The sequence below is a fragment of the Podarcis gaigeae genome, assembly GCF_964106915.1.
Source record: "Podarcis gaigeae genome assembly, chromosome: 1".
Taxonomy (NCBI): domain Eukaryota; kingdom Metazoa; phylum Chordata; class Lepidosauria; order Squamata; family Lacertidae; genus Podarcis; species Podarcis gaigeae.
In genome coordinates this window covers 21297768-21316469 of record NC_139678.1, presented here as the reverse complement: position 1 = coordinate 21316469, position 18702 = coordinate 21297768, and the positions used below count along the sequence as shown (strand labels likewise).

Here is an 18702-nt window from a genome sequence, read left to right as displayed (position 1 = left end):
CAAACTAGCCTGCAGCCCTGAGGCGTGATGGTGGGTGCCAGTTTTGAAGGAAGATTCAAAGTGTCAGGCTGTTGTTTCTAAAGGGATAACCGGTGCCATCTTGCTCCTTGCAACTGGCAGCAAAATATATTCAGCAGGCCCGGATTGATTCCCTTGTTACTTGATCCCGCAGAAATTATAGGGACCTTGAGAATGATGCCTGGTTCTGTGGAACTTTTATTTTTTTAGAAGCAGGCATTGTTACAGGATTCAGCATTAACCACTGAAACAGAGATCTCTTTCCATAGCAAGAAACATGCTGCAGCCAACAAATGGTGTAAGAAATATAGTCTACAAGATTACAATATTTTCAAATCATTTTATTCCAGCAGTGATTTGTGCTCATTGCCTTATTTAATTTCAAAGCAAATTGGATAACACTACTGGGGTTAGGCTACTACAAAGTGAGGAAATCCATGTTTTAAAGTTCAGGGGAAATTGCAATGGGAAATTTCGATCTGATCACGTACTCATTTTTCAGTTGGGTTCACAATTTTCCCTAAGAAGAGGGCACTGTGTGTTTTCTTTTCCATAATTAGAAACAGGTAGGGTCTGTTGATCTTAAAGATAGGATTAGGAGCAAGACCTCCAAACCTTGGTGAAAGCTCTATAACTGTGACTCCGGCGGCTTCAGTGCCACCCTCATGAATGTCCACGACAGCCTTGTGAATGGCCTGGAGGGAAATAGTGACATATTACTTGTCTTCATATGTGATGGAGGAAAGCCTACCATACCATGTGTGCTGGATGGGTAACTACCTCTTTTTCCATGTAAATATCCAAAAGTTCCAGGTGACTCTGGGTTCTAGTATTATGAATGGTAAGATCTTCCCTCTTTCCCCCTTTTCCACCTCTATCATGCCCCTTATTTACCTCCATTCTCCCTGCCCCTGCAAAGAAACAGAGAGTTCCTCTACCCCCACAATCCTTTTAGATGCCCTTTTCTGAACTACCATGTCACCTCTTATTTATTTGCTTTCATTGTCCCTACTTCTACATTGTAAGCTCTCCTATAGCTCAGTTGGTTAGAGCCTGGTGCTGATAATGCCAAGCTTGCAGGTTCCATCCCCACATGTGACAGTTCCTTCCAACTCTACAGTTCTACAATTCTATAGGCCGTTGCTTTACCCTATAATTGTTTCAGATGGCCTTTTCTGAACTAGTCTACAGTGTTCTGTTTAAGGTGTGATGATTCGAATTGTACGTAGCCTTCCAAATGTCTTGGCAACATAGATTAAGAAAAATGCATTGCCATCACACCCACAAGACGACTCAGGACACAAACGTATGGAAGTAAGGGTATATTTATTTTTAAAAATATAATGATTCTGAAGACCTGCAGAATAAGGAATCCACATTAACCAAAACAAAATATAGACTGGGCATGGAAGCTACCTAATGCAGGAGGGATGAAAGCTCTCCTTATTCCTGGGCATGTTTACATGCATTGCCGGAAGCGGTGGAGACAGAGATTGGAAACAATCCTCCCCCTTTGCTCCGAACACCTTGTGTATATGAATTTGACAAGTGACCTCCACCTTGGAGTCCATCCTAATGCACATGCCAAGTGAAAGGGCACAAATAATACTAGTAGCAATAATAATGCCCACAACCAGATCCTCTCTCATGAAATGCTTTTCTAAAGACCCCCTCACATACTTACTTTGGAAACTTTCAGATTGGGTTCCCCGGTAATTCCAGACAGGTCAGCATTCTTATCGCTAAAGACATCAGTCACACCCATTCTCTGTAATGTATTTTTGACATCATAGGATCCCGAAATGGAAATTTTTGGAAGGTACAGGTGCATTTCTCTGATTAACACATGGACAGCAAAATCCAAACATTAAATTATGAGCGCAAATAATTTTGTTTAGATTACCTCCAGAAGTGCACATAACATTGGTATGTACAATTAAACAGGGACAAATAGTGGATTTGTATGCTGGTGTATCAATAGCAGGGTGGTTTCTTTGCTCACCTTCTGCTTTTGTTATTCGTCTTCTATAGGAGTCTTTCCTAACCTAGTGCCATCCAGATGTTTGAGACTGAAATTGCCATCAACCTTAGTTAGCTCATGATGGGCAGTCCAATCTGGAAGGCAGCAGGTTGGGGGAGGCTGCACTTTTGCATCAAGGAGGACCATAACTGGAGGAGAAATGGTGGTTATGAAGAACTGACCTCCATACGATGAATTTTTACTTGGAGCCTGCTGACTCAGGAATGTCAAATTTCTATAGCTGAATAGCCAGATTCTTCATGCAATGGATCTCTGGGAGCCACACCCCTAATATTTCACCCAAAAGCACACTTCAAACTTAATTTGTTCCAAAACGAGACATTTATATTAAAATTTAAAATATAAGCAAATTGGTTGTGTGTGTATGTTTACTGTATATATCGGTGGCTTATTGCAACTTCAGGAGAAGATGATCAAGAGGGTTGAAGCCAAACAACTGCAGACATTTGTAGATGGGACTCTACAATCCCTGCATCTCTCTCCTTTAATTCCTATAGTTCCAGAGGTGTCTTTTATATCACGTGAAAGCTCACGTATAATGAGGAATTTAGTGATTAAGAGAATATTTTGAAAATGGAATAAGCTGTCATGTGAATGCTGCCTAAGATTATGCTTACTAGATGGATCAATGGTCTGACTTGGGATAAGCAGCTTCCTATGTATCCAAGATAGGTTTCAAAACTGATTACTCTTGTCCTGTACTATAAAGGCATCATTTATAATAAAGGTAGCACTGTGACAAACCCCACCCACATTCCCCAAAATTCCTCATCCCTTGAGAAAGTTTCTTTCTGATTATTTCTCATGGTCTGCTTGTAAAACAGGGGTGGGGAATCTCTGGTTGACCATATGTTTTGGACTACAACTCCCATCCTCCCTGACCATTGGCTGTGCTGGCTGGGGCTGATGGGAGTTGTAGTTCAACAATATCTTGAGGGCTATAGGGTCTCCACCCCTGTTGTAAAAGATAGTAAGAGCACAAATCTCCACACTCCATCCTCATGAACTGTCCCATCTTCTCCACTGCTCTTTTTCATTGGGTGGTGGTGGTAGTTTCATTTTGCCCTCTCTCCCCAAAATGGCCAAAGGAGAAATGCCATGGAATATCAACCCACCAGCAGCAACATTTTAAAAACAACACACAGAAGACTTACTCATATATGAAGGATCTTTTACATCTATCCAGAAATTCCATGCTCAAGCCATCCTCCACCTGCTTCATTTTCCCTTCATCTGGCAGAATGAACCATGCGCTGGCATCTCCTTTGTATGGAATTTCCACCACTGAGCAAGACAGCTCTTCATCATGGAGGAAGTTGTAATAGCCATTTCGATACATTAGGTTGGCTTTCACAGTTGTGTTTGCATCTACAAAAAAATCTTCTTCCTTTGTAAAGTGAGTGCTGAAAGGATATTTCCAATGGGCTTTGAAAGGAGAAAAAAAGAAATGTTCCAAGAACTGAGTAAATGGATTGTGAAATTCACCAGGGCAATGGAGGACAATCTTTTTAAGCCTAAGGGCTTCAATTTCTCCTGGGAAATCTTTCAAGGGCAACATGCCAATGGTGAGTTGGGGCCAGAGGTAAAATGCTCAGAGAAAGACTTCTCCACCGATCTCTCTATCCAGGGAATCAGGAGGTATTGCCACACCTCAAGGACACATTCCTGCCATGCAAATGCATGGAGGATGTGGAACAGGAAGGCTGGGGGATACAATTCTCTGTGTTGAAGAAAATACAGAGCAGGGCCAGTGGGAGACATGGCCCTGAGGAAGGGAGTATGGTCTGGGAAGAGTCCCGAGGAATGGATAAGGAAGTCTGGAGGGATGCATCTAGCTTGTGGAGAAGACGTTTTCTATCCCTACACTAGTAAAGCAAAGGTAAGCACAGATCACATCTTATTGTCCATTAGAAGTATCCCTGCTTCCATGTTGACCCTTTGTGATGTTGAACAAGCTGAAAGACCCAACACATAAACCAACATAAAAGAATGGGGAAGTCTCCCTACCCCCCATTTCTTTCTTTAAAAGGACCCTCGTACCTACGGGACCGCCTCTCCTGGTATGCCCCACAGAGAAATTTACGGTCTGCAAATAAAAACATCCTAAAGATCCCAGGCCACAGAGAGGTTAGGCTGGCCTCAACTAGAGCCAGGGCTTTCTCGGCCGCGGGTCCAATCTGGTGGAACGCTCTGTCACAAGAGACTAGGGCCCTGCGGGACCTGACATCTTTCCGCAGGGCCTGCAAGACAGAGCTGTTCCACCAGGCCTTTGGTCAGGGCGCAGCCTGACCCCCTCCTCTGGCAACCTACACAGAATTTTGCTTGATGGTTGCCATTAATTTGATTTTAATTAATTTTATAATGAATGTTTTTAGAATGTTGAACTATTTTGACTGTTGTTAGCCGCCCTGAGCCCAGCTTCGGCTGGGGAGGGCGGGATATAAATAAAATTTATTATTATTATTATTATTATTATTATTATTATTATTATTTAAAAAACCCCTATGATTCAATGCTATGACTTTCATTCTACCTCAGAACCAAAACTCCCCTTAATTACTGGTAATTTTAATGAGATAAAAAGAAAGGACTGTAATTTTTTTCAATATGCAGTGACAGCGGCAAGAGTGCTAGTGGCCCAGAAATGGGAACAACAGGAAATACCGACGGTGGAAGAATGGAGAATGAAGCTGTTAGACTATGCGGAGTTGGATAAATTGACAGGGAAGATTAGATGTTTAAGAGACCAAAAGTTCATCGAGGACTGGGGGAAATTTGTGGAATATCTGGAAAGTATAAGTGAGGGACAGATAACACCAGAGGGATTTAAAGAAGCACTGTGAAAAATTGAGAAGTATTGTTTAAAGGGAATAGAAAAGAAAGATATAAATAATGACAATATAAACCTAAGGAATGCGTAATTTAAATAATGACTATGGACGATTTACGGAAAAGCTGAAGGAAGTCCAGAAAAGGAATAATTTGTGAAAAATTGGATGTGAAATTAATATGTGTTTTTGTTTTTGTTGCAAATTAATAAAAATCATTTGGAGAAAAATAATAATAATAATTACTGGTAATTTTATTACACCTGCCTGTGTGCCTGTATGGCTGTTAATTTGCATCTACAAAACCCTTTTTATTCTGAGGATGCCTGAACATGATTTTTAATTTTTATTTTATTCCAGTATTGCAATTACAAAAGCCAGTGGCAGAACAAAGCAGATTAGAAGATGCCTGGAGATTTTTTTTTTTTTTTTTACAAACTCACAATTTATTTATCTTTCTTTCAACTTACCTTTGAAGAAGATGTAGTTCAGTAAAACCATCACAGTACTTGGATCGAGCTCATCAACCGCACGGGGTATTTTCCCATGAGTTTTGGCCTGCACATAATCATTTATTTGGGTTTTAGCTGCCGATGAATTCTGGAAGTTGGATGAAAAGGCTTCAGCTCCATACAAGGTTTTGACATCTTCCAGGAATTTCGGAAGTATTTTCAGTGGCTCATCTATGAATAAGGCATTCCCTGTGTTAATCAGGGCCTTGTTGTTTGGATCATTCAGGACACTGATGAGCTGATGGAATCCTTTGTGTATTTTGTGCTCTTCAGTCTCCAAAAGGTTAAAAGCAAGTCCTTTGTAAATTTGGCTTTGTGTTTCAGATTTGGCACCCAGTGTCAGTGCTGCAAAAGTGCTGGAGATGCTGACTGGAGAGAAGAAAATATTTTTGGCAGCTTCACCTAAAGCTATTTGTTTGTGGAATCTAAATGCAAAGTTGGCATTACTGGGAGCAATCTCATGAGCGTACGTCAAGTTCTGACCCTGTTCTTCTTCCACAGAAGGATGTGGGGGTTCAAATATAATTTTATCTTCATGACCCTCAGAGTCCTTAGGCTGTCCTGGGACGTGGTGACAGTGAACTTGGAGAACACTCAGTAGTAAGGAGAGGGAGATTAAGGCCTTCATTCGGATTGGTAAGTATTCTTCGACAATAAAAATATCCTACAAACAGTAAAAGAGCCATTTTTAATCAAATTATTCTGTTCAACTCTGTTTAAAGGACAGGGTTTTGTTCAAGAATTCAACCCACTGGACATGAAATAGTGGGTTGTGCTAGTAATTCACACAACCTATTTCTTCCATGGAGCATGTGAATAGAATAAGACATTTCAAAAGTTAGATATGTTGTTTTGGTAGGACAATGACATTTTAATAAAATGTTATTTCCATTTTTTAAAAGAAAAATGGAAATAACATTTGATTAAAATGTCATTGTCCTACCAAAACAACATATCTAACTTTTGAAATGTCTTTTTCATATAAAACATCTTTATGTTTCTGTTTCCTAACATGCATTCTAGAATGATCATAATGCATTTAATGTTTTCATTTAAAATATATGTTTGCATCATTATCAAATCATCTTCCTCAAAGTAAAAACCATTTGATTTTCTTTTGGAGACTTGTGCAAAGGGGCTGACTTTTCTTTTTCATGGAAGGTGGGGGAAGAGAGAAAATGGATGAAGACTCTTGTACTGTCCTGTTCCCATGCATAGAATTCAATAAAAGATAAACAGAAAAAGAAAAATGCATATCATACTTACAGAATTCTCCAAACGACACTATATTGGTCTATGTGACTCCTTTGTTAGTTACGCACCAGACTTATAGAATACTTAGTCTTCAGCATTAACCATTAAGCAGAACAAACATGGATTATCAAAGGGTACATAGAGCACAATGTGAAGCAATGGATTTTCAAGTGGTCTCTAGACTTTGCACAATGGTATCAGCAGCCAAGATAAGGGGTCCTTTGAATGGCCTACAAACCTGATGGCACCAAGCCATCTTGCGGCCCTGAGTCTCCACTCATACTCTCTCAAGTTTTCACAGATGGAAATAGCTACATTTCCTCAACTCTTTCGGTTTCAGGTCAGGGTGTGGGGATCCTCAGGCCTCTCTGTCTGGGCCCCCAAACTCTCTCTAGCTGCTCTCCATACTTCTCTCCCCACAGGCTGTATTCTTCTCTCTCACCGCCTGTTTTCTTGAGTGTTTTTGCTTGGCTAGAATGTGTCCATGAACTCTGATAATGCATCCTGTTTATCTAAGTGGAGGTCAGAGCAGGATGTAGAAACTAGCCTACTGTACAAAGGTAAAATTTACATTTGTCTGTCTATTCTCTTTTCCTCGGTGCTTTTTTTTTTTTATAGAAAAAGGTGTCGGTACTTACCATAAAGTTCTTATAGTAGGTGCCACACTTTTAACATTTGACAAAAATTGTGCCAGTGCTGCGTGCCCTTGAGTAGCCCCCCCAAAAAGCACTGCTTCTGCCCGTGCTCTTTCCCATTACTGGAAGGTGGCCCTCAGAAGCTTGCATAGCAGCCAATGTCACTCTCTGGTTGACCAAGGTTCCCATACCCTGTTTTAGAAAGTTACCTCTTTTTAGATAATTTTTCAAAAACGTAAGAACATGAGAATGCCCTCCCTTCAGATGTCAAGGAGATTAAGGACTACATAACTTTTAGAAGACATCTGAAGGCAGCCCTGTATTTTAATGTTTGATGCTTTATTATGTTTTATATATTCTGTAAGCCACCCAGAGTGGCTGATGAAACCCAGCCACGTGAGTGGGGTATTATTATTATTATTATTATTATTATTATGCCTGCTGGATCAGTTCAGATACCAGATACGTATGGGAAGCCCACAAGCTGTCCCAGTGTGCAGAGGTAACAGGATGTCCTGAGAGGTGTGCTTTCTTCCAAATGCAAAGATGTGACAGAGAAATTGCCAGGTTAAGTACCTCAGGTTAAGTACTTAATTCATTCCAGAGAGCTGTACTTAACCTGAAACTGTTCTTAACCTGAAGCACCACTTTAGCTAATGGGGCCACCTGCTGCCACCAAGCCGCTGGAGCACGTTTTCTGTTCTCAACCTGAAGCAAAGTTCTTAACCTGAAGCACTATTTCTGGGTTAGCCGAGTTTGTAACCTGAAGCGTATGTAACCTGAAGCATATGTAACCCGAGGTACCACTGTAAATCCCATGGACCACTACCCTTGCCTTCTGATTCATGTGGGTACAAACAATACTGCCACATACAGCTTCAACATACAGCAAAGGGCTATGAGGCAGGAAGCTGAAGAGCCGTAGGGCACAGGTTGTTTTTCCATCACTCCTCCCGGTTGAAGTTTGTGGTACAGGAAGAGAGAATAAAATACTGGAAGTAATCATTGGCTGCACAGGTGGTGTCATCAGGAAGGGTTTGCTTCTTGGATCATGGTCTCTACTTACTTGAAGAAGGACTTTTGGAGGAGATGGGCAGCACTCCACAGCGGCTGGCAAGAATGTGTTTGCTAAGAGTCTCACAAATCTGATCAGGAAAGATTTAAACTAGATCCTGAGCAGGAGGCAGACAACAATACAGAAGACAGAGGAACACCTAGGACAGGGGATAATGATGGTGCTTCAGAAACCCGATAAAGGGCAGGAAATGACAAGAAGAAAGTAGCTGGAGGGAATGACATGGTTTCAGTTGTCTCTTTACCAATGCACAGAGTATGGGAAGTAAGCAAGATGAATAATAATGATATATAAAGGATGTGTTTAATGTGAATAAATCCATGACCCAGAGCATGGAAACTAGAGTATATGAGTAAAAATAGTAGGTCAACTGTGGGTGTCTGCTATAGACCGCCAAACTAGACTGAAGACTTGGATGATTCCTTCCTAAAGCAGATTACTAAACATTACAAAAGGAAAGATATTGTTGTTATGGGAGACTTCAGCTACTCCAATACCTGTCAGGACTCTGCCAAACATGTAAAGGCCAACAAATTCCTCCATTGCCTTGCTGACAATTTCATTTCCCTTACGGTGGAAGACATGACAAGGTCTTGAACCTGGTCCTCATAAACAGAGAGGAACTGACAAAAGATAATATAGTTCACAAGCACCAGTGCATCCTTTTGATTGAAGCAATCAATGGCATGGGCTATTTCCTCACAACTTTATCTCCCTATATAATCATTAATCTGTTTTGCTGCCTCTGTAAAATTGGAAAAGTTATTCAAAAAGCCTTCAGCTTTATACATGGTTCTGACATCTTCCAAAAACTGAGGGAGGATTTTCCTTGAACACGTTATGAACAAGGCATTCCCTATGTTCACCCAGGCTTTGTTGCCTGGATGGTGAAGCTTAAAGAAGAGCTGGCGGAATCCTCTGTGGCTCTTTTTTTTTTTTAACATAATTTTTATTAACAGGCCAATCATATCACATTATTTCAAATCACATTAATTCCAATTTATACAGCCAAATTTTTCAATTTTGTTGAGGGTACCCATACATCAAGCTCCGAACGAGAATCCAAACATCACTTCTATTACTGCTTTAATTAAACAGTTCTATCCAGTTCTATCCAGATAGTCTCTTTATTACTTTCTTCATCTTCTTGTTGTTGTCATATATTCCTTTCTTTGCAATCTCTGATAATCTTCACAGGTAGGTTGAAAGCAAACATCGTCTGTGTGGGTTTTACACACTCCACAAGTCATATATCATAGGGACAGCCGCCATTCCCCTCCTCCTTCAAAAGTTTATCTTCGGTCTGCCCTTTAGTTTTCCCAGGCTTGTAAAATATCTTATGGAGGGCTCTGCCAGGATTAAGATCAAATTCCAATCATCATTCACATTCCAATGGTCCTGGTCCCCCCCCCGTCTTTCTTAAACAAGCCTGTCTTGCGAGAGGCCATTTTAAAACTGCGTCATAGAATTTTTCCATTCTCCGATATTTACCAATCCTCTCTTCATTCATCATTAATTCATCCCACACAGATAGGTAGCCGTGTTGGTCTGCCATAGTCAAAACAAAAAAATTCCTTCCAGTAGCACCTTAAAGACCAACTAAGTTAGTTCTTGGTATGAGCTTTCGTGTGCATGCACACTTCTTCAGATACACTGAAACAGAAGTTACCAGACCCTTCTATATAGTGAGAAGGTGGGGAGGGGTATTACTCAGAAGGGTGGTAGGAATGGGTGATTGGCAGATAGCTGTGATGAGCCTGTTAGCTTCCTGCTTGTGTAATAAAATATGGCGATTCTTCTTTCTTTGGGGTGGAGGGTTATTAATACTCACATAAGGCAAAGAAAAGAAAAGTTTTTTCCTCCACCCCCCAGACATACCAATCTCTTAATGGTGCTTCATCGCTTGATTTATTTGTCCTCGCCCGCCGCTCCGATCCCAGAGACCCATTAATCAGCAGTCTTATCTCCCGACCTTTGCTTGATGTATGTGCTTTAGCATCTTCCAATTATATATTTCCAATTGTATTTTCAAGCTAAAGCGAACCGGCACGCGCAGATTGGAGACAGTGTCCGGGAAGAGCCAACTTCGAATCCGGGGGTGCATTATGGCCACCGCTGGCAAGGCAGTCCCCTCCATCTCCTTGGGGGCGGGGGGCGGGAAGACTGCATACTTCCCATAGCAGCCTCTTAATTACCTCGTGTGGGTCGGAGAGATGTTATTGTCGGCCATCTTCCAATGCGCCACCTGGTGCCCCCCGGAATCCTCTGTGGCTCTTAGCCTCCATGATCTGTGACAGGTTAAATGCAAGTCCCTTGTAAATCAGTCTAGGGGTCTGAGATTTAGCCCCAAGGCTGAGCGTTACAAAGGGTGTGGAAATGCTTAGTGGAGAAAATATTTTGGGCAGCTGCCTCAGAAGTAATTTCCTTGTAGAATCAACATGCACTATTGATTCCTTGTAGAATCAAAATGCACAATCTTATGCCAGTCATTTTTTGCTTCGAATAGTGTCAAAGGTAGGTGTTGCTTTTTAGATTGATTTTTATTCCCATGATCAGCATGGTCTTTGGCTGCCCTGGGTCGTGATGACAATAAACTTGAAGAGCAATCACTAAGAAGAAGTAAATGATAGACTTTCCTGGAACTTGTAATTCTTCTGCCAAAGATAAAATAAATCACATAGATGACATTTGTCAGATTTAGCACTTCTCTCACACAAGACACAACACTCTGGCAACATTAGAGGCTCAACCAACTGCTAAATGCTGATGGTCCTTTCTAAGATGGCGGCGCGCAGAGACGCTGCGGCTCAGTGCTCTCCTTTTGTTTTTTATTTTTACTTGTTCTTTGTTTTTTATTTTTACTTGTTCTGAGGATGTTTGGCCGGGCAAGAAAGATTTATAGCAGGCAGGAACTCCTGAAGGTCGGGTTACAGTGTGAACAAGCTGTGAGAGCTGATTATTTTCGCCTAGATAACGCTCCTGTGGGAGTAGCCAGGCCACCGGGTTCTCCATGGATTACTATGCCGCCAGGGAGGAGGCGAAGGCGGCGTAGAGACAGGAGGCAAAGGCGGGGTTGTCGGGCCGGCGTCCTGGTAAGATTGCAGAGGAGTCCATCTAAACCACCACTCCCTAGCATATTTCTTGCTAATGTGAGATCTCTTGCCAACAAGATGGATGAATTGAGGCTGCTGGCGGCAAAGAACAGTCTTGTAAAAGATTGCTGCGTTTTATTTGTCATTGAGACATGGCTTCAACCGTCCATACCAGACACGGCTATTCAGTTGGAAGGCTGTGTGGTACATCGTCATGACCGAGGCATGGACTTCGGAAAAACCAGAGGAGGGGGGCTGTGTGTATATGTGAACAAATGCTGGTCCAATAATTCTAAGACCGTTGGCAGTTACTGTTCACCGGATTTGGAATACGTGGCTGTTAAATGTAGACCAGCCTATCTCCCTAGGGAGTTTACAGCTGTTATGCTAACTGGTGTGTACGTGCCACCAGATGCCAATGCCAACTTGGCGCTGGGATGCCTGCAGAGCCTTATCAGCAGCCAGCAAGACAAGCATCCTGAAGCTGTGCACATCATTGCGGGAGACTTTAATCATGTTGAACTTAAAAAAGTGCTCCCAACGCTCTATCAGCATGTGAAATGTCCCACAAGAGGGGACAAGACACTGGACAAAGTTTATTCGAATGTAAATCACGGCTATAGGGCTTTACAGCTGCCACATTTGGGCCAGTCCGACCATATGTCTCTGTTCCTGGTACCAGCATATATCCCACTCAGGAAACGGGCTCCCACAATATCAAGGACTGTTAAAATCTGGCCTGAAGGTGCTATCCATCAGCTGCAGGACTGTTTTGAGAGAACCAATTGGGACATTTTCGATCGTTCAGACCTGGAGGAGCACACGGCGGCAGTTCTGTGCTATATCAATCACTGCACAGACACTGTCACAGTAAATAAATCCATCCGGTTTTACCCCAATCAGAAACCCTGGATGAATAGAGAGGTCCAGTGCCTGTTGCGGGAAAGGAACAGGGCTTTTAGGTCGGGCGAGGTGCTGCTTTACAGTGTGGCAAGAGCAAACTTGAAGAGGGGTATTCGACGGGCAAAACTGGTCTATAGGCAGAGGATTGAGGATAATTTAAGGAGTAACAACACAAGACAGATGTGGCAGGGGATTCAGCATATTACCAACTACAAACCTAACCTTGGTGCTGTCGACGGTGACCCTTTGCTGGCGGAGGAGCTTAACTTCTTCTTTGCTCGCTTCGAGAAGGAGCCACCTGAGACGCCGGTATTACAGCCACCAGCCCATAGGGGCCCCTCATTCACTGTAGAGGAGCATGAGGTGAGACAGGTATTGAGGATGGTGAATCCGAGGAAGGCTGCTGGACCTGATGGCATCACGGGAAAGGTGTTGAAGGGCTGTGCGGATCAGCTGGCGAGGGTCTTTACTAAGATCTTCAACAAGTCCTTACACCAGTCTATTGTCCCACCCTGCCTGAAGTCGTCAACTATTGTTCCTCTGCCTAAAAAATCCACAATCAGTAGTCTGAACGACTACAGACCAGTTGCACTGACTCCAATCATCATGAAGTGTTTTGAGAAACTGGTGCGCCGTCACATTATTTCCTGTCTTCCATCAACTTTTGACAACTACCAGTTTGCATACAGGGCAAATAGATCCACGGAAGACGCTATCACTACCACTCTCCATGCTGCTCTGTTCCATCTGGAGCAGCCGGGGAGTTATGTGAGGCTGCTGTTTGTGGATTTTAGCTCTGCTTTTAACACTATCCTCCCCCATAGACTGGTGTCCAAGCTAGAGGCGATTGGACTCTCCAACTCCACCTGTCTCTGGGTTTTGGACTTTTTGTCAGAACGTTCTCAGAGGGTTAGAGTAGGGTCACATATGTCCACAGCCCTTAGCCTTAACACCGGCTCACCACAGGGTTGTGTGTTGAGTCCCCTGCTCTATACTCTCTATACGTATGATTGTACAGCCATTTATTCCAGCAACAAAATCATCAAGTTTGCTGATGACACTACGGTGGTGGGGCTCATTTCAGGAGGGGATGAGTCCGCCTATCGGGACGAGGTGGAGCGGCTTTGTGCTTGGTGTGGAGAGAACAATCTGGCTCTTAATACGACTAAGACCAAGGAATTGGTGGTGGATTACAGGGGAAAAAAGGCAGACATTCAGCCCTTGTATATCAACGGGGAACGGGTGGAGAGGGTGGCGGAATTCAGGTTTTTGGGAGTGACTATCGATCAGGGCATGACTTGGAGCGCAAATACCACTGCTCTGGTGAAGAAGGCCCAGCAGAGAATTTATTTCCTCAGACTTTTAAAGAAGAACAATCTGAGTGAGAGACTGCTGGTGTCCTTCTACCGAGGCTCCATAGAGAGCATTCTCACATACTGTATTTGTGCCTGGTTCTCCAGCTGTACAGCTAGGAAGAGGAAGGTGCTCCAGAAGGTCATAACCACAGCCCAAAGGATTATTGGTCATCCCCTCCCATCTTTGGAAGAACTGTACGGTTCCCGTTGTCTTAGGAAAGCAAACAATATCCTGCAGGATGCATCTCACCCGGGACACAGTCTGTTTGTACTACTGCCTTCTGGCAGGAGATACAGAAACATCAAGTCAAGGACAAATAGACTGAAAAATAGTTTCTATCCAAGAGCTGTGGCCTTCTTAAATGCAGTAACTCGATAGTGTGACCTGGGAGTTTGATGGGTGTGGGTGTGGGTGTGGCTGGAATGTGGTTTGTTTGGTTGTTGTTGTGTTGCTTTTGTTGTTTTTAAGGGATGGCATCCAATTTCGTTGCACTTGTGCAATGTTGCACTTGTGTAATGACAATAAAGAATCTATCTAATCTATCTAATCTATCTATCAGTTTGGACCAGAGCTGTTTGGCAAAGAGCTGCATAAACAAGCACCTTTGGAAATCCCAAACTCAAGGTTGTTGTTTTTTCAAATAAAGCAACTGTATTAAAGATACACATACACTTTACATTTTACTACATAGAAAAACGATTATATTTGTCCATATTTACATTATATGTATATTTTGTAAATTCTACAAGCAATTTCCATTCATCCTTAAAACATTATTCCTCCATTCTGTCACTCAACTTGAAATTATTCAATGAAGCAGTAGCTTCAATTTCCCCTTCATCCAACATATTTATGTAAGGCAATGTTTCCTCTTTAATTTTAATTGTATAGCACCTACACCCATATCAAAAAATATACTAGAAGATATACCCCACGTATATCATTTCTTTAGTCTCCCAGTCAGAAAACATAATTCATGATTATTTTTTGCAGCGACACTGGTGAGAGATCTATGAAAAAAAGTATTTGATTTTCGCTCCCAGTTTTGCAAATTCTGGTTTATCTCTAGCTGTTCTTAATATGAAATCTTTTGAATTATTCAAGAAAGTCATTAGCACATCTCTATTCAAGTCCTTTCTTTTAACATATGCTGGATTTATTCAATGTGCATTCCTTACTTAGATATCATAAAAACCAGCACCTGCCAAAGTTGCATGTGAATCACCCCAAAAGCCCGTCAAATTATCCTCTTTAGCGTTTCCCACTATCCTAATTTACAAATTTAGTTTCCTGCTTTTGTTTTCTGATATTTTAACCTGCTCTTATAAATATTAAGCAGGCCTCTGCCCCTATTTCTTAATCATTGATATGCCCCAAATGCCCATTTTCATAATTAACCATTAATCAGAACAAACAAGGATTTTCCAAGGAAGGCAGAGAACCAAAATGTGACGCAATTTGTTTTTCGCCTGCTAGTGTGTCCCTTCATTTTGCCCATTGAGGCCATGAGGTAATGGCAGATTGAAAAGCTTTGAGCAAGGGACAGTGAACTTGTTCCTCAAGATCAGGGGTCAGCAAACGTTTTCAGCAGGGGGCCGGTCCACTGTCCCTCAGACCTTGTGGGGTGCTGGACTATATTTTTTTTTTCGGGGGGGGGGGGGGGAATAAAAAATGAACTAATTCCTATGCCCCACAAATAACCAAGGGATGTATTTTAAATAAAAGGACACTTTCTACTCATGTAAAAACACACTGATTCTCAGACCGTCCATGGGCCGGATTTAGAAGGAGATTGGGCCGGATCTGGCCCTTGGGCCTTAGTTTGCCTACCTATGCTCTAGATGTTGTGGGAGTACAACTCCCACCATCCCTGACCACGAACTGTGCTGTCTGGAGCTGAGGAATGCTGGGATCCAATAGCATCAGGAAGGTTTCCCCATACTGATGTCTTAGGCAAATGTGACATGAAGGCTGGCAACATCAACCTCACCAAGTGAGATTCCCTAGTGGGCAACTGCAGTGCCTGGAGGCTTTTAGCTTACCGTACTCTTAAGACGTAATATTAGTACAGATGAAAGTTTAGGCCACAAAATATTGCTTTGGTGTTGTACGCTGGTTTGGCATAATCTGATAGGAAGTGCTTACAGAGGTTGGTGAATACAGCAGAAGATATTATGGGCTGTCCCGTGAATCCACTGGATGAAATAGCGGAAGAATGTTGCCTCAGGAGAGTGAGGAAAATTCTCAGGGATGATTCACACCCTGGCCGGCACTTTCTTGATCTCCTGCCCTCAGGCAGAAGATACAGAAGCATGATTAGTCGCACCAACAGTGTAAAGAACAGTTTCTATCTGTGGGCTGTTAGGCTGCTGAATGAAAAGATAACAGGGCGACTGACTTTTGGGTTTGGTGGGTATGCATCAGTAAACAAGAGGAATTAAGACTAAGAGAGCTGAGTGGGGGGTGCTTGTGTAATCTCACTGTATACAAGTTGTACAAGTGACAATAAAGTATTTCAATTTCAATTGCAATTATATGAGTTTTGGCAGTCATTTGCTTCAGAAATCCAGTCCAGCTACCATGAAGAGCTAGCTGAAATGCCCCCTCCCATTTTGACATACTATTTCTGGTCTGTGCCCTTTGGAAAGGAAATAATCTGTTATCCAGATGGAGGGAAGCTTCATTGGTGCTATATCTTCCTTGCCTTAACGTTTCATAAAGCCACCATTTTTTCCACCCCAATGATTTGCTGGAGTTACGCATTGTTTGCCCTATCATTTTCCTGTTGTTTAGGGAGAGAGCTATTTCGCAAGTTATTGCAATAGCATATCTCCATGACCCTCAGAGTCCTTATGATGTCCTGGGACGTGGTGACAGTGAACTTGGAGAACACTCGGTAGTAAGGAGAGGTAGATTAAGGCCTTCAATGGGATCAGTAACTATTTTTCCAAAAAGAAAATAGCCTGCAGACAGTAAGGCATTTATTTTTAATCAAATTATCCTGTTCAACTCTGTTTAAAGCACAGGGTTTTGTTAAAGAATTGATTCCACTGGAAATGACTGGGACTGTCGAAACGGTGGATTATGCTTGTAAATCACACAACATGATTCATCTATGGAGCTTGTGAATAGCATAAGAAGACATTTCAAAAGTTAGCTGCACAGGTTTGTATAGGTTTTGTATAGAACAATGACATTTTGATAAAATATTGTTTCCATTTTTTAAATGAAGCTACTATTAAATTATTCCATATATCAAATGTCTTTGTTTTTGTGTTTAAGTTTGCAAGCTTCCTTACTTGCATTCTAGACTGATCATAATGCATTTAATAAAATATTCATTCAAAATATATGTTTGCATCATTAACAGATCATCTTCCTGAAGGCAAAAACTATTTTATTTTATTTTAGAGAATTGGTTGAAGGGTTTGACTCCCTTCGCCAACCAGGAAACCGCCAGTGTGGTGTAGTGGTTAAGAGCGGTGGACTCGTAATCTGGTGAACCGGGTTTGCTTCCCCACTCCTCCACATGCAGCTGCTGGGCGACCTTGGGCCAGTCACACTTCTCTGAAGTCTCTCAACCTCACTCACCTCACAGAGTGTTTGTTGTGGGGGAGGGAAAGGAGATTGTTAGCTACTTTGAGACTCCTTAAGGGAGTTTGAGCTTTAGACACATACTCATTAATGTCCAGTGTTGGCAATGGGCCACATTTTGCAGAACTTTTGAGCTTCCAGTTTGGGTGTTAAATGTGCCCAACTCAGGGTGGGACAAATTCCCATGAAAACATGCATTCTGAGATATTGCATCCCAAATGCTGATCTCTGCAGAATAAAAAAGTATCCAGTCCAATCAACAAAAAATGTTGTTGTTGGTTAATATTTTTGTTATGTGTGTGCTTGAGATAATTGGTGATTCTGATGGTCATGTTTTGCATCCCTAATTTTGTGATAAACCAAAGTCAGTGAGAAGGGATAGGAAGGTGGGGGAAGAGAGAAAATGGATGAAGACTCTTGTACTGTCCTGTTCCCATGAATAGAATTCAATAAAACATAAAGAGAAAAAGAAAAATATATATCATACTTACAGAATCTCCAACTGACTCTAGGGGCTATGTGATTCCTTGCTTAGTTATGCATCAGACTTATATAATACTTAGTCTTCAGCATTAACCATTAAGCAGAACAAACATGGATTATCAAAGGGACAGAGAGCAGAATGTGAAGCAATGGGTTTTCAAGTGGTCTCTAGACTTTGCACAATGGTATCAGCAGCCAAGATAAGGGGTCATATGAATGGCCCCAAACATTATAGCTTCAAGTCATTTTGTGGTCCCATGTCTTCTCTCATATTCTCCCAAATTTTCACAGATGGAAATAGTCACATTTCCTCATCTCTTTAGGTCTCAGGTGAGGGTGTCGGGAACCTCAGGCCCTTCTACCTGGGCCCCCAAACTCTCTCCATACTTTTCTCCCCAGTATGCGCCTCTCACTGGCTGTTTTCTTCCCCTTGAGTGTTTTTGCTTGGCTAGAATGTGTCAATGAACTCTGATAATTCATCCTGTTTTTCTAGATGGAGGTCAGAGCGGGGTGTAGAACCTAGCCTATTATATAAAGGTAATTACATTTATTCACTTTTGCCTCTGCTCTTACCCACTACTGGAAGGTGAAAAAGGTTCCTGTACCCTGTTTAAAAGGTTGTCTCTTTTTAGATAATTTTTCAAAAAAAATACTAACATAAGAAAGTCTGTTGAATCAGTTCAATGGCCAATCTACTAGCAGTGGCCAACCAGATGCTTGTGGGAGCTCCAAGCAGGACATAACAGCACTCGCCCCCATTGTGATTCACAGCAACTGGCATTCAGAATCATGCGGCCTCCAACTCTGATGGTAGAACCTAGAGATCATGCTGCTATCTTCATCTTCCACAAATTTGTGTATTCCTCTTTCAAAGCCATCAAGTTAGTGGTCGTCACTACTTCTTGTGAGAG

General features: G+C 42.1%; 1 protein-coding gene across 1 annotated transcript; it reads right to left on the bottom strand.

The window, feature by feature from the left end:
* Positions 1-344: 344 nt before the first annotated feature.
* On the bottom strand, positions 345-7132 carry LOC310844329 (alpha-1-antitrypsin-like). The gene is made up of 5 exons (XM_083738464.1): positions 6666-7132; positions 5358-6063; positions 3214-3484; positions 1703-1853; positions 345-713 (listed from the first exon to the last, which is right to left on the bottom strand). The coding sequence occupies exons 2-5, from the start codon at positions 6025-6027 to the stop codon at positions 510-512; spliced, it is 1296 nt and encodes a 431-aa protein (XP_083594590.1). The 5' UTR covers positions 6028-6063; positions 6666-7132; the 3' UTR covers positions 345-509.
* Positions 7133-18702: the final 11570 nt, after the last annotated feature.

Bases quoted from the DNA above. Each gene is read 5' to 3' on its own strand.
- LOC310844329 (XM_083738464.1), bottom strand. From the start codon at position 6,027: ATGAAGGCCTTAATCTCCCTCTCCTTACTACTGAGTGTTCTCCAAGTT. The intron at 1,854-3,213 runs GTAAGTCTTCTG...TGTGTTAATCAG, and splicing joins AAAAGATCCTTCATATATGA to AGAAATGCACCTGTACCTTC. The intron at 714-1,702 runs GTAAGTATGTGA...ATTTCCCTCCAG, and splicing joins CCAATCTGAAAGTTTCCAAA to GCCATTCACAAGGCTGTCGT.